At 44.5% G+C, this 16,289-nt stretch overlaps 1 protein-coding gene across 1 annotated transcript in view; it reads right to left on the minus strand.

The window, feature by feature from the left end:
• Window positions 1-4,985: 4,985 nt before the first annotated feature.
• Window positions 4,986-16,289, minus strand: part of LOC126187578 (discoidin domain-containing receptor tyrosine kinase B-like) — a 435,420-nt gene continuing 424,116 nt past the window's right edge. Inside the window, exon 17 of the mRNA XM_049928745.1 lies at window positions 4,986-11,134. Coding sequence (XP_049784702.1) covers window positions 10,811-11,134 — 324 coding nt within the window. The 3' untranslated portion in view covers window positions 4,986-10,810. The remainder of the gene's footprint in view (window positions 11,135-16,289) is intronic.

Consider the following 16,289-nt stretch of genomic DNA (forward strand, 5'->3'; position numbering starts at 1 on the left):
ATTGAAACAGAGGATGACAGACTAAAGGCCGAAATACTAAATGTCTTTTTCCAAAGCTGTTTCACAGAGGAAGACTGCACTGTATTTTCTTCTCTAGATGACAAACTGGTAGATATCGAAATAGATGACAGAGCGATAGAAAGACAATTAAAATCGTTCAAAAGAGGAAAGGCCGCTGGACCTTCTAGCAGCCGTGTACTGTACGTCCCTAGAAGAGTGAAGCGTTCCAAAAGATTGGAAAATGGCAGAGGTCATCCCCGTTTTCAAGAAGGGACGTCGAACAGATGTGCAGAACTATAGACTAATATCTCTAACGTCGAGCCGTTGTAGAATTTTGGAACCCGTATTATGTTCGAGTATAATGACTTTTCTGGAGACTAGAAATCTACTCTGTAGGAATCAGTATGGGTTTCGAAAAAGACGATCGTGTGAAACCCATTTCACGCTATTCATCCATGAGACTCAAAGGGCCATAGGCACGGGTTCCCAGGTAGATGCCGTGTTTCTTGACTTCCGCAAGGCGTTTGATACAGTTCCCCACAGTCGTTTAATGATGGACTACAGGCCAATTGTGTGATTGGATTGAAGAATTCCTAAATAACAGCACGCAGCATGTCATTCTCAATGGAGAGAAGTCTTCCGAAGTAAGAGTGATTTCAGGTGTGCCGCAGGGGAGTGTCGTAGGACCGTTGCTACTCGCAATATATATAAATGACCTGGTGGATAACATCGGAAGTTCACTGAGGCTTTTTGCGGATGATACTGTAGTATATCGAGATGTTGTAACAATGGATAATTGTACTGAAATGCAGGAGGATCTGCAACGAATTGACGCATGGTGCAGGAAATGGCAATTGAATCTCAATGTAGACAAGTGTAATGTGCTGCGAATACATAGAAAGAAAGATCCTTTATCATTTAGCTACTATATAGCAGGTCAGCAAAAGGAAGCAGTTAATTCCATAAATTATCTGGGAGTAGGCATTAGGAGTGATTTAAAATGGAATGACCATATAAAATTAATCGACGGTGAAGCAGATTCCATTCTGAGATCCATTGGAAGAATCCTAAGGAAATGCAGTCCGAAAACAAAGGAAGTAGGTTACAGTACTCTTTTTCACCCACTGATGGAATACTGCTCACCAGTGTGGGATCCGTACCAGATGGGGTTGATAGAAAAGAGAAGATCCAACGAAGGGCAGCGCACTTCGTTACAGGATTATTTAGTAATCGCGAAGGCGTTACGGAGATGATAGATAAGACTCCAGTGGAAGGCTCTGCAAGAGAGACGCTCAGTAGCTCGGTACGGGCTTATGTTGAAGTTTCGTGAACATACCTTCACGAGGAGTCAAGCAATATATTGCTCCCTCCTACGTATATATCGCGAAGAGACCATAAAATCAGAGAGATTAGAGCCCACACAGAAGCATACCGACAATCTTCATTTCCACGAACAATACGAGACTGGAATAGAAAGGAAAACCGATAGCAGTACTCAAGGTATCCTCCGCCACACACCGTCAGGTGGCTTGCGGAGTATGGATGTAGATGTGGACGTAGATATACGTTGGGGTACTGCGACGGAAACTGCCGTTAATGGGGAATGGCTGCAGACATGAGACAGGAGCGCCTTTGATAAGAAGACGACATCGCCTGCAGGGCCTCTTCTGGGCTCGTGACGACATAGGTTGGGCCATAAACGAACAGAAAATTATGGCTTGGTCAGATCTGAGTTGGTAACAGCTGATGGTAGGGTACGAGAGTGGCACATACCCCACGAACCCATGGATCCAAGATGTCCACAGGGCATTGTGCAAGATGGTGATGGCTCCATAATAGTGCGGGGTGTGTTTACATGGAATGGAACTGATTATGTTCCGCTACTTTGGAACTATCTGCAGCCGAACGGCGAAGGAATTTCTATGGATGACAATGTGCCATGTCGACAGGCCACAGTTGTTCGCAATTAGTTTGGAGAACACTGGACAGTTAGAGCGGACGATTTGGGCACCCAGATCACCCCCCTATGAATCCCATCGAACAATTATGGGACATTATCGAGAGGTCAGTTCGTGCACAAAATACTGCACCGACAGCACTTTGGCAATTATGGACGACTAAGGTGCGCGTCATTTATGACGGCGGCCGAGGTTAGGCTCGTTCTGCGCATCTGACGTCACAAAACACAGTCAGCCAATGAACAGAGAACGACGTTGCCAGAGCTCGACTGCAGTGCAGAGCACGGACGAGTGCTTTCAGTTTTAGAAACTTTCAGTCATAAATAAAGTGATTGAACAAAAGCAGTGTCTTGATAGCAGACTTTCTTTTATAGAACGTTTGGAAAAAGCATTCTTTATACTAATTGCTTCATATTCTATTAATTAATTAAAGCAAACAAGCAATAAGCCTCCTAATTCAGGTGCTAGCATGGAAAGGAAGGTGTTTGTACCATTCTCACTAACCGCTTTTTCGCAATAAAGAACAGCGGTAATTGTTGATCTCCTATTGTACTTCGACGAAACGTGAGTAATTCATAGTCATACCAACAGTATTTGTCGGTATTTTGCGTGACATTTTAAAGTCCTCCGACAGGCGCGTCAAATGGTGAGCTGCGTTAGCGTAATGGTTATAGTGTGTGGCTGCTAAGTGAAAGGTTCTGAGTTCAAGCCTTGTTCGTTGCTTGATATTTTCTTTATTTAAAAACAATATCGAAGTGTCTTACTTCATGAATTTTATTCGTTTGAATGTAATTTTTTGAAATTTCTAGTGGCAACTAAAATCGACCATATGGAAAGTTACACTATGGACTTTTACCTCTGCAATGATTTACTACATCAAATGCTGCACAATAACTGCGTTCAACTTCGAAACAAAATTAAGTCATTTATGGGGGGAAGGTATCAATCAAGAAGATGTGTAAAAATAAAATTTTTGGGCCAAATAGTTTTTGTGAAATCGAATGATACGTGTGTCAAAGCAGTCGAAACACCATGTGTCTGTACAGGCTAACAGTGCAATGATGATAAAATCGCGCACATCGCGGAATGCGGGGAGCACGTCTCTGTAGCAGCGAAAGGGTTAATGTGGCCTTGGTGGCTTCATAAACTACGCGCTCCCTCCTAAACGTAAGTTTGCGAACTATACTATACTATGGCGCTGCTTCTCTTGCGGCGTACAACTGGCAACGCAGCAATCTCCCGCGTCAGGGCGGGCATGCGCGAACCGCCAAGATAAAAGAATTGAACTATACAGAAGCAGCATGGCTCAATAATTCAATTTCCAACGACATGTTAAGTTCATACCACTTCGAGTTGCTACACTACACTCCTACAGTGATGACAAAGAAGAGGTTAAATTAATCACAGCCTGTACAGAAGCATTTAAGGAGTCAATTCTCTCGCACTCATTATGGAAAGAATCTCCAATACCATGTGATGCAACGAGAAGTACCCTCTGCCAGAGCCCGCCCTGCTAGCCACACTTCCCGAGCGTGAAGGCGTGACGGTCCCGGGCACGAATCCGCGCGGTGGATTAGTGTCCAGTTCCGGTGTGCCGGCCAGCCTGGTTTCGAAGGCAGTTGCCTTGGTGAATGCGGGCTGGTTCCACTTATCCCGCTTCAGTTACACTTTGTCGGCGATTGCTGTTTCACGTACGCGTACACTATAATTACTCTACCACACGAACATTTGGGGCTACACTCGTCTGGTATGAGACGTTCCGTGCCGGGACGGGTGGGAGATTGAGGGGGGGGGGGGGGGGGGTTCCACTGGGGGCTACAACGGGACGAAGCCTCTCCGTCGTTTCTAGGTCCCTGGTTCAATACACAATACACACACTCGCCCTCTGCCACGGAATTCACGGTAGTACGGATGTAAATAGCAATGTAGAAGTAGACGTATGGTGCGCGAGGAACTGCGTAAAGAGATGAGGTCAAACACGGCACTGCTACGGAGACCTTCAAGCAGCCAGTCACAGTCCAAGTTTCGGCACATATGGCGATGGTGGGAGCTCGAAACACAAAACTCGATATCACTGCCCAGCAAGGGTAGTATCTGATGGCTCTCGATCTTCAACCATAATCGAGTCCGTCAACATGAGGTGGCAAATAAGAGGTAGCCAAAGAGGTGGAAACGTTGGTTCTACTATGCCATGACTGCTTGGTAGCTACAACAGGAAAACACAATTAATTAGCAGGAGCACAAAATTAGAAAGTATTTATTAGTTAACTTTGCCGTAGTCCATGATGAGTTGGTTGAGAATTACAGAGGACGCGACTAGAATAAGCGTCTGTAGAATTACATAATTTACAAGTCACAACCCTTGCAGTGACGAATTAATCTCTCGTAATCTTGAATGTCGGATCCAGTGAATTTGGAGACTAACTTGGAACGGAGCTACAAAGACTTGATGGCAGCAATGACTGAGCTGCAGACGATGACTAACATCGGCGCCACTGAGCGTGGCTACGAATTGCAGACTAGCACTTCTCTCCTGCTGCACATCAAGTGGCCTAGCGGCGCCTCGCGGCGAGCATAAGTACTGCGACTGGCTGTGTACTCTTTGGCTAACACAGCCGTTCTTCAGTTCCGCTTATCGAGAGAATCGCATCCGGTGGATCGATCTCTCAGGCAGCGCTGTGGTCGTATGACTGACGACTTCACAGTATCGAGCAGTGCGCCGAGCACCGATGGTGTAGGCTAAATGGGCCAGTTCAATACGGTAGGTGTGCTTTATCATCGGTCGTTCATGTCGGCGAGCAACGAGCAGCTCGGTGACAGGATAAACATTTGACGCCCACTTATAGTAACTTTAAAAATGTTAATTATGAAATATTCTGAGTGAATTCAGAAACCTAAGAAATATACACTCTCTGATTGGCGAAACCTTGATGTCCACTGATTATGAGCTGATTGAAAAGGATTCTGTTTAAAAGGTGTACTATTGCTTAGATGAAAGACAACAGTTTTTTCTTGTAGAAAGCGATATTTAACTCATTTATGACTTTATTTTCCTATTGTTTGTGAACAGTGTAATAACAAAACAGTTTATCTTTTTATGACAGCGTATCTATTCACTCAACATAATTTGTGCTTATATTTTAATCAGACAAGAAATAAGTTTATTTAGTGTTGTACGATAAACCGTTACCTGCATGCAATGTCTCAACACTTTCTGACAGTCTCTTGGTTACTAGGAAGTCTTTGAGAGATTTCGCGTCCTTTGAGGTAGAAACCAAAAGTTAAACATGTGGCATACAATGTTACCAATTCAACAAACTGTTGAGTGCCACATTATTAACATGATACAGGTTTCCACAGTCCTGAAAGGTAACGCAGCATTAGATACAACACGTAATATAATTGAAATATCGTGAAAAGTCTCACTTTTCACTATGATACAGCTGCAAAAGTAACATTTCGTATTTCCATGTAATTAATATTATTCACTCTAAAACCTTTAACATCGTTGTTTATCTATATAATAGATACGTATTTTATGAGTTCCATTTTTCAGGCTCGCTATTAAAAATACTATTCACTGTGCATATATGAAGAAATTGCTACAAATTTATAATGATTCTCCACTACCAACATTGCACCACACTTTGATTTGCTACGGAACAGCACCTCAGCTTTACTGTTTGCAGACGATGCTCACGGAAATGAAAAACAAAGATGAGCTTTATAAACATATTCAACCTTCGTTTCCTGTGAAATTTTGAAAAGAAAATTCCGGAAATATTAGTACTTTCTCACTATCCTCCTTGTAAGTTTGTTACTGCCACCCACGATTGAGGAAACACTTGAAAACAGTCGTCGCATTAGACTTGAATACACGGTAATGGAGAGTTGTCAGAACATAAAGAAGTGAGTTTAAGAGATTGGAAGAGGCCTGTCACTGTAAAGTTATTTCAAGTCAGTGACGTTCACGGCACGCAACGATGCGGTACGTACGTAAATTTAAAATCTGTCTCAAGCAGAAAATGCTCATATCAAGTAACTGGTTTATCCGTTAAAATGTAATTGAAATGAAAGCAACATTTCAGTAACTAAAAAGAACAAATTCCGTTTTGATCCAATACAGTGTGGTATTAAATGAAAAAAAACATAAGCAGCAGTATGGGTTGAAACGAGGAATGGGAAACTGAGGAGTGATCCAAGACTCCATCCAACAGAATAGGGGAGGTGTCTGTTGGGCGACTACATGTATAAACAAAATGCGTAGAAACGGATGGGGTAGGGGCCGTAGGTACAAAGTAGTGCATACATATCTTGTCATTATGGCTACTGTCTGTTTGCAAATAATGTCAACATTTTTTATGGTAGGAATCATACTTCAGCAACACATGAATATGGAAAACATAAAATAGTGACATGAGGTAACAAGAAAATATGAGGTTAATAATTTTTAAAGGAAACGGTAATTTTTCCAACTTTAGCAATGATTGTATCTATAACTGTAGAAAATATAGTGATCCACGTGAAAGGGACCAGGAGAAAATAATTCATGAAAGAATACGTGACAGTAGACTATGCTCTAACAAAGAATGACAATCGTTTCTGAGGCCACAGGAGAGCCAGTTTGCAATACTGGTACCACGGTTTAATGGTTTCATCTTGGGAAAGTGTTAATTTCTCATACTTTTGTAAGTAATAGTGACGGCAGTAGTAGTGACAGATGTTACAAATATTATTCTTCATATTTACACTCATCTCTACTAGATATTTACAATATATTACAAAATAAACTTCTTCATACAACCAGTACAATTTTCTACAATGCATTATCAATAAATACTTCATTACAACCCTACATTTACCGTGAAAGTTTAAACATTTATCAGCTCATATTGCCACTGATTACATCGCTCTGAGGACTATATCTGTATAACGTGTAGTTTTATGTTTAGTTATTGCGTCTGAAAATTACAAGTAACGACAGGTTCGTCGTTTCATAACTAGAATAGTCTTTGGCCTAATAATTCAAACAAGCAATATTTACAGAAAGGCGTCAGTAACAAAATACAAAAGCCACTGAAACGAAAAACCAGACATCTGCACGGCAAAAATAAATTAAGTTGAAAACTTGAAAGCCCTCCGAAATCCGTAGGTGAGTTTCGTAGTAAGCCATACCCAAAGTTAACAAAAATTATGTTGTACAGTGCACACATTATGCTCAAAGTTGCAACAAAATTGTAGTGAAGCAAGCAAACCTACAAAATATTAGAACGGAATGGAGCATTCACACAATGCTGTCTGAGGCGATATTTGCACTTATTAGATACTACGGTTAAGTTGTCCAGCACCTGTCGAGAGGCGTATAACTTGCCAATGTTACTAAACTAAGGCAGCTGTCGCTTTGTTACAGGGTTTCCTTTTTCCGTGATATTTCGGTTGCGTGAGAGCCTTCTCCTACGGACCCATCTTTTATCATGATTCGAAAAAGGTTGTTGCAAGAACTAGTAAGCAAAAATGTTGTTTTCTCTCGGAGCGAGTAATCAATATGTGTCAAAAATCGTCTTAAAACTACTTCTGATCTCCTTTATTGTCCTACCCACCATACATCAGCATCCTTACGTTCTGTAACATGTTTGATTTGCTCTACTTGTTCTCTAACATTCCCCAGGCTATCCAAACACCTATCGCGCCCCACCAGTTCTCTCTCTCCCACCCCTTCTACAACACTTTGTTCCTCCTACAATGGTTCATCATGTCCCCTATCCATTTCCGAGTCTGTGTATTTGTCAGTCTCCAGCTCTACCTGTACGTCTCTCTCAGCTTTCATTCGCCTATTCACTCTGTTCCTCTCATTTCCTTTCATCTTCTTGTACGTTTACACCGTAATCTGTACAAAATGTTAAGGCAAATAAAGACATGTCCTCGTCTGCAGCCTCTCGATTGAGGTCTATGTGATCATTTGTATAATTTTAAGACGACATCTGGATGAAACTTTAGAATAGTCTTCCACACGATGACTTATTCCTAATGCCCACAAATCACTGTGTCACAATCGACATAAAAGTTTTCTGAGTATGGTACCGCGTCATAATGTATAAAACTACTGCTGCTGGAGAAAAACCAACGTTTCGGCCACGGTTGCAGCGGCCTTCTTCTCGGTCTAATGTCACAATCATTTTAAGAAAGTGATTTTCCCCACCAGTCTTATACAAAATTATCTGGTATGACACTCCAGTGGATCTTAGTGGAAGCAACAAAAATAGTAATTATTGATGTCACTAGGCATAGTACAATGATAATTATGAATTGAGTACCTTAATATTCCTGTTACAAGGAAACTGGAAGGTTTTATTCCCAGAGAGCGTCACGCTTGGATGAAGACATTCTTTCCTATCTTCTTTATGCGTGATGTGAATCAGCTATCAGATTTAAGTGATAAATAAGAGATAACGTCTAAGGACATCCAGATTAATCATAGGTAGAGGAAAATGATGTGGCGCACATTGCAATACTATGTTTTTCCCCAAATTTCTAGAGAAGAGACGTAATCGTAATGTGAGTAGTTATTATTGTTCGAGAAAATATTCCCATAAAACGAGAAATTCTTGATATTGTTCCACGGATTCTGGTTTTCATTTGAATGACCTTTGTATTTACATACTTACTGACGCAATTGACGAAATAAACTGCCTTTTCCTAACATTCACAAATTATCAATTTCATAACCATTTGTGAATTATTTACCACGTATTCACTATTTAGGCCAGTCTGAAACTGTTATATTTCCTATTCACAAATAATTTACAAATCAAAAGCACTTATCATAAATATATTCAAATACGAATTCACTCTTCAAGCTACGAAGAAGACTTATTGCTAAAACCTAAAGAACAAAATAATATATTCACTTCTGTGTAATAAAGAAAGCGTCCGAATGCAAAGTGTTAAGTAGAAAGCAGCAATACAGCTCAAATATTAATGACTGGGAATATATTAGAGAGTTAAATGATGATAATGGCACTCGTTTGCCTTGAATGAAAATAGAATCGAAGGTAATCTTGAACGAAACGAAATCAACGAAGGTAATCTTGAACGTAACGAAATCAAGGAATCCTGGGAGAATAATCTTCTAGCGATGCGTGTCTTCCAGGACAGATCAGTGAAAGAAAAGAGTAACGATTTCAGAGATGGTTGACAGCAGGTACTCGATATAAATACGGAGGATGGAAAGGAATACTAACAAATTTAAGTTTCTCTACAGAACAGGAAATGCTACTGCGGAGGTACATGTTTAAACAGGAGCATTTCAAATGTTAACCTGAAAGTGAACAGTATTTGTTTTCAGAGCGTGTTGAAGTACAGAAGCGGCATATCGTATCGATAACTGATAACATTGGTCCTCTAACAACACTAAAAACAACAAGAAGAGAATACTGCTCTTTAAAAGGCGACATTCTCATACATGAGTTTCCTAAGAGAAGTGCAATCTGATAACTAGTATTATTTTATCACAGATAATTGTTAATGTCATCACTGATTGTTTAAATTCTTGAAACCTAAAGCGTTATAATTTAATTTTCATATTCACGAGTCAAAGTAAGATCAATACATAGTTTAACAAAATACTCACAGACTGGTTTACTTAAGTTAATGACGGAAAGTAGAACTTAATGTATGCTTTGGTTAGGACAGGAAAAGTAGGTACCAATGCAAAATTCACAGTTAATTTCGAGATGAAATGAACGGAACACAGATCAGAAAGAAGACTGAAGTTTCTGAATAGTCTACTGTAAGCGACAAGGAGACTCATTTGCATCTCTTGTGCTAAAGTGGTGAATGGATTACCGTAAAGTATACTGGTTTTAAGTTTGGTTTCCACACAAACTCCTCCAGATGAAGGAGTGAATGCAAAGATTAGAGCTCTTCCTACAACCAGTCTCTTCGGATTTCGGCGTTCCAAGATCATACAGTCTTGCCTTAGCAAAAAAGTTATAAAAGCAATTGCCGTTACGGGAAATAAAATCATCGGAGAAGTTACCGAAAAGCATCGAATGGTTATGTATAAAAGTCCTCTTCTTTCAAGTACTGCTGCTATTTTTCTCAATGCATTTACGCTGCTACTTATTATCTGGTGATAATTACGAGAGGAGTCAGATTACAGTGGTCGTGAGATAATTTTCCGCCCGTTTCCACGGCCTGAAACACGTGTTACATTTTGAATACGTCTTAACATCACTATGTGGTGACCGAGTAGAAGGGGTTACTCTTAGTCACTAGTAAAAAAAGATATGTGCATGTAGTGAGTGAGTTACTACCGAAAAGTTACGAGGATTACCTTCAGAGCAAGCAATTCCAATAATTCAAGGGATTCAAAATCTCTTTGCGAGTCCATTAGTATTAAAGTTTTCGTCCATACTTCTTCACAATGGAGAGGTGTAAGTGTTGGCATCACCGTCAAATGTTCCCTACAGCAGTTACCATGATTGAGTCAGGGGTTCTTTGATGACAATTTCTCTTCGGTAGAACGCGAAAGTAAGACCGAAAAAGTGATGCAAAGTCGCCAGATAACAACAGCAAAGAAATTTTGAAGGATCACCACATATAGACAGTGAGAGCATGTGATACACTGTAAAGTGGGTCTGGACTAATCATTCAGCTCTGTACATCGATTCAAAACAGACTAATCGATGGCTGAGGTCTCTCCACAGTGGGAAGCAGGAGTTCCTCAAACTTTTAGGCAGCATCTCGTATCACAGCGAGTCCAGATCTCCAGAAGAAGCACCCGAATGTAGGTCGTACGAAATGACAGCTGCGCACGAGCGTCCACAGCACTAGCAGGCGGGGCGGGGCGATCAGGAGTCGGCGCGGGGCACGTAGCCGAGCGTCTTGCGCTGCAGGAAGAGGTGGATCTCGCGGAAGGAGGGCCGGTGGGCGGCGTGCCGGCGGCGGCACTCGTCCAGCAGGTCCAGCACGTCGCTGGAGCAGCGCGGGGGCGGCGCCAGCGGCAGTGGCAGCGCGCATCCGTCCACGTCGCTGTCATCGTCGCCGAGGCGCGCCAGCTCGGCCAGCACCTGCGCGTCCGACAGCGGCTCCAGCGGCCGTCGGCGCGCCAGCGTCAGCACCTCCCACAGCGTCACGCCGAACGACCACACGTCGCTCTTGGTCGTGTACTGGCCCTGCGGGACAGCACAACGAGCGCCGGTAAGCCTTCCGTATCGCTACGTGCGGAGCACACACAAACAAGTAGCGTTCTTAGAATGGCGAAAATTCACTACAGCTGCGCCTCACCGATCGATATCCGGTCCCCTCCTGTTCCTGTCATATACACTACTGGTCACTAAAATTGCTACACCAAGAAGAAATGCAGATGATAAACGGCTATTCATTGGACAAATATATTATACCAGAACTGACATGTGATTACATTTGCAAGCAATTTGGGTACATACATCCTGAAAAATCAGTACCCAGAACAACCACCTCTGGCCGTAATAACGGCCTTGATACGCCTGGTCATTGAGTCAAACAGAGCTTGGATGGCGTGTACAGGTACAGCTGCCATGCAGCTTCAACACGATAGCACAGTTCATCAAGAGTAGTGACTGGCGTATTGTGACGAGTCAGTTGCTCGGCCACCATTGACCAGACGTTTTCAGTTGGTGAGAGATCTGGAGAATGTGTTGGCCAGGCCAGCAGTCGAACATTTTCTGTATCCACAAAGGCCCGTATAGGACCTGCAAAATGCGGTCGTGCATTATCCTGCTGAAATGTACGGTTTCGCAGGGACTGAATGGTGGGTAGAGCCATGGGTCGTAACACATCTGAAATGTAACGTCTACTGTTCAAAGTGCCGTCAGTGCGAACAAGACGTGACCGAGACGTGTAACCAATGGAACCCCATACCATCACGCTGAGGGATACGCCAGTATGGCGATGACGAATACACGCTTCCAATGTGCGTTCACCGCGATCTCGCCAAACACGGATGTGACCATCATGATGCTGTAAACAGAACCTCGATTCATCCGAAAAAATGACGTTTTCCATTCGTGCACCCAGGTTCGTCGTTGAGTACACCATCGCAGGCGCTCCTATCTGTGATGCACCGTCAAGGGTAACCGCAGCCATGGTCTCCGAGCTGATAGTCCATGGTGCTGCAAACGTCGTCGAACTGTTCGTGCAGATGGTCGTTGTCTTGCAAACATCCCCATCTGTTGAATCAGGGAGCGATACGTGGCTGCGCGATCCGTTATAGCCACGCGGATAAGACGCCTGTCATTTCGACTGCTAGTGATACGAGGCCGTTGGTATCCAGCACGGCGTTCCGTATTACCCTACTGATCTCATCGATTCCATATTCTGCTAACAGTCATTGGATCTCGACCAACGCGAGCAGCACTATCGTGATACGACAAACCGCAATCGCGATAGGCTACAATCCGACCTCTATCAAAGTCGGAAACGTGATGGTACGCATTTCTCCTCCTTACACGAGGCATCACAACAACGTTTCACCAGCCAACGCCGGTCAACTGCTGTTTGTGTATGAGAAATCGGTTGGAAAGTTTCCTCATGTCAGCAGGTTGTAGGTGTCGCCACCGGCGGCAACCTTGTGGGAATGCTCTGAAAAGCTAATCATTTGTACATCGCAGCATCTTCTTCCTGTCGGTTAAATTTCGCGTCTGTAGCACGTCATCTTCGTGGTGTAGCTATTTTAGTGGACAATAGTGTACATGGTGTTTGACTGCAGGCAAAACAAGCATGTAACCCTAATAAACGTAGGCCCGGAAACCAATGGTTTCCTCGATACTTCCGCATTACCTACCTGGCTGACGTGTTGGTGCTGGGTTTATCTTCATTTCCTGCAATATAAGGTATTCGACTATTTGCACGATACTCCTCATGTGAAACATGTGGTACATGCATGATGGTGCACAGGTACACTTCCATGCGTGTGTTCGGCACTACGTAGTACGAATCTTCGACAACAAGAGTACTGGTCGAGGTTCGCCAATGTCGTGGCCTGCAAGTTGTCTTACTTGAAAACCGTTGCATTTTATTCTACTAGGATATTATTCAGCTTTGATGAATTCCAGGACTGTTGACCGTGTCGATGAGCTTCAAGTATGGATTCTTGATGGTTTGTCAGCGTATTTGGAACTGGCGAGAGGGTTTTTGAACGTGTACGTGTGGTGATGAAACGATGTGCAGAACGTTGCCTCCACAAGAATAGTGGAGATATGAAACACTTGTTTTTGTGCGTTTGTCCTCGACTGCACACCCCCACTTTCAGTCCTTAGGGAGTCTGTTATAATTTCATGGATGTTCATACACTCCTGGAAATGGAAAAAAGAACACATTGACACCGGTGTGTCAGACCCACCATACTTGCTCCGGACACTGCGAGAGGGCTGTACAAGCAATGATCACACGCACGGCACAGCGGACACACCAGGAACCGCGGTGTTGGCCGTCGAATGGCGCTAGCTGCGCAGCATTTGTGCACGCCGCCGTCAGTGTCAGCCAGTTTGCCGTGGCATACGGAGCTCCATCGCAGTCTTTAACACTGGTAGCATGCCGCGACAGCGTGGACGTGAACCGTATGTGCAGTTGACGGACTTTGAGCGAGGGTGTATAGTGGGCTTGCGGGAGGCCGGGTGGACGTACCGCCGAATTGCTCAACACGTGGGACGTGAGGTCTCCACAGTACATCGATGTTGTCGCCAGTGGTCGGCGGAAGGTGCACGTGCCCGTCGACCTGGGACCGGACCGCAGCGACGCACGGATGCACGCCAAGACCGTAGGATCCTACGCAGTGCCGTAGGGGACCGCACCGCCACTTCCCAGCAACTTAGGGACACTGTTGCTCCTGGGGTATCGGCGAGGACCATTCGCAACCGTCTCCATGAAGCTGGGCTACGGTCCCGCACACCGTTAGGCCGTCTTCCGCTCACGCCCCAACATCGTGCAGCCCGCCTCCAGTGGTGTCGCGACAGACGTGAATGGAGGGACGAATGGAGACGTGTCGTCTTCAGCGATGAGAGCCGCTTCTGCCTTGGTGCCAATGATGGTCGTATGCGTGTTTGGCGCCGTGCAGGTGAGCGCCACAATCAGGACTGCATACGACCGAGGCACACAGGGCCAACACCCGGCATCATGGTGTGGGGAGCGATCTCCTACACTGGCCGTACACCACTGGTGATCGTCGAGGGGACACTGAATAGTGCACGGTACATCCAAACCGTCATCGAACCCATCGTTCTACCATTCCTAGACCGGCAAGGGAACTTGCTGTTCCAACAGGACAATGCACGCCCGCATGTATCCCGTGCCACCCAACGTGCTCTAGAAGGTGTAAGTCAACTACCCTGGCCAGCAAGATCTCCGGATCTGTCCCCCATTGAGCATATTTGGGACTGGTTGAAGCGTCGTCTCACGCGGTCTGCACGTCCAGCACGAACGCTGGTCCAACTGAGGCGCCAGGTGGAAATGGCATGGCAAGCCGTTCCACAGGACTACATCCAGCATCTCTACGATCGTCTCCATGGGAGAATAGCAGCCTGCATTGCTGCGAAAGGTGGATATACACTGTACTAGTGCCGACATTGTGCATGCTCTGTTGCCTGTGTCTATGTGCCTGTGGTTCTGTCAGTGTGATCATGTGCTGTATCTGAACCCAGGAATGTGTCAATAAAGTTTCCCCTTCCTGGGACAATGAATTCACGGTGTTCTTATTTCAATTTCCAGGAGTGTATATTCAGTTTTAATGCATCATGTTAGGTAAAACGACTCTCTGTATGCCTCCTTAAGAGCCCTGGTCTTTGAGGTCCTTATGCGAAATACATGTTGGCGAAATCAGAATACGTCTGCAGCCCGCTTAAAATGCCGATTCCCAACTTCTCTCAATAATGGTCCGAGGAAAGAACATCGACTTCCCTCCATGGATTGTGACCTGAGTTCACAAAGGACTTCCGTTATATTCGCGTGTTGATCTAATCCACCCGTGACATATCTAGCAGCCCGCCTCTGAACTGCTTCGATGTCTTCCTTTAATCCGTCCTTGCGGGGACACCTAACACTCAACCAGTCATGAATGGGTCGCACTATTCTTCTATATGTGGTCTGCTTAGCAGATGATCGATACTTTCCTAAATTCTCCCAATTAACCGAAGCGATTATTCATATTCAAACCACAGCTCTTACTTGCCTGTTCGATTTTATACTGCTACCTGTAATCATATAAATAGTACAAACACACTATCATAGATCCAAGAAACACAAACAGTTCTCTTTGTTGACGATGCAAGTATTACACTGAAGCCCCAAAGAAACTCGTATAGACATGAATATTGCCGGCCGCGGTGGTCTCGCGGTTCTAGGCGCGCAGTCCGGAACCGTGCGACTGCTACGGTCGCAGGTTCGAATCCTGCCTCAGGCATGGATGTGTGTGATGTCCTTAGGTTAGTTAGGTTTAAGTAGTTCTAAGTTCTAGGGGACTGATGACCACAGCAGTTGAGTCCCATAGTGCTCAGAGCCAGACATGCGTATTCAAATACAGAGATATGTAAACAGCCAGAATACCGCGCTAATGTCCGCAATGCCCATATAAGACAACAAGTGTCTGGCGCAGTTGTTAGATCGGTTACTGCTGCTACAATGGCAGGTTATCAAGATTTCAGTGATCCTGAACGTGGTGTTACAGTCGGCGCACGAGCGATGGGTCACAGCATCTGCGAGGTAGTGATGAAGAGGGGATTTTCTCGTGCGACCATGTCACTACTGTACCGTGAATACCAGGAATCCGGTAAAACAGCAAATGTCCGACATCGCTGCGGGCGGAAAAAGTTCCTGGAAGGACGGGACCAACGACGACTGAAGAGAATCGTTCAACGTGACAGAAGTGCAAAACTTCCGCAAATTGCTGCAGTGTCAGCGTGCTAACCAGTCAACGAAACATCATCGATATGGTTTGTTGGAGGCGAAGGCCCACTCATATACCCTTCATGACTGCACGGCACAAAGCTTTACGCATCGCCTGGGCCCGTCAGCTCCGACAGTGGACTGTTGATGAGTGGAAACATCTTGCCTGGTTGGACGCGCCTCGTTTCAAATTGTATCGAGCAGATGGACGTGTACAGGTGTGGAGACAGCTTCATGAATCCATGGACCCTGCATGTCAGCAGGGGTCTGTTCAAGCTGGTGGTGTCTCTGTAATGGTGTTGGGCGTGTACACTTGGAGTGGTATGGGACTCCTGATAGGTCTAGATACGACTGTGACAGATGACACGCACCTAAACATCCTGACTGATCACCTGCGTCTATTTATGTCCA

Source organism: Schistocerca cancellata, chromosome 5, assembly GCF_023864275.1.
Source record: "Schistocerca cancellata isolate TAMUIC-IGC-003103 chromosome 5, iqSchCanc2.1, whole genome shotgun sequence".
Classification (NCBI taxonomy): domain Eukaryota; kingdom Metazoa; phylum Arthropoda; class Insecta; order Orthoptera; family Acrididae; genus Schistocerca; species Schistocerca cancellata.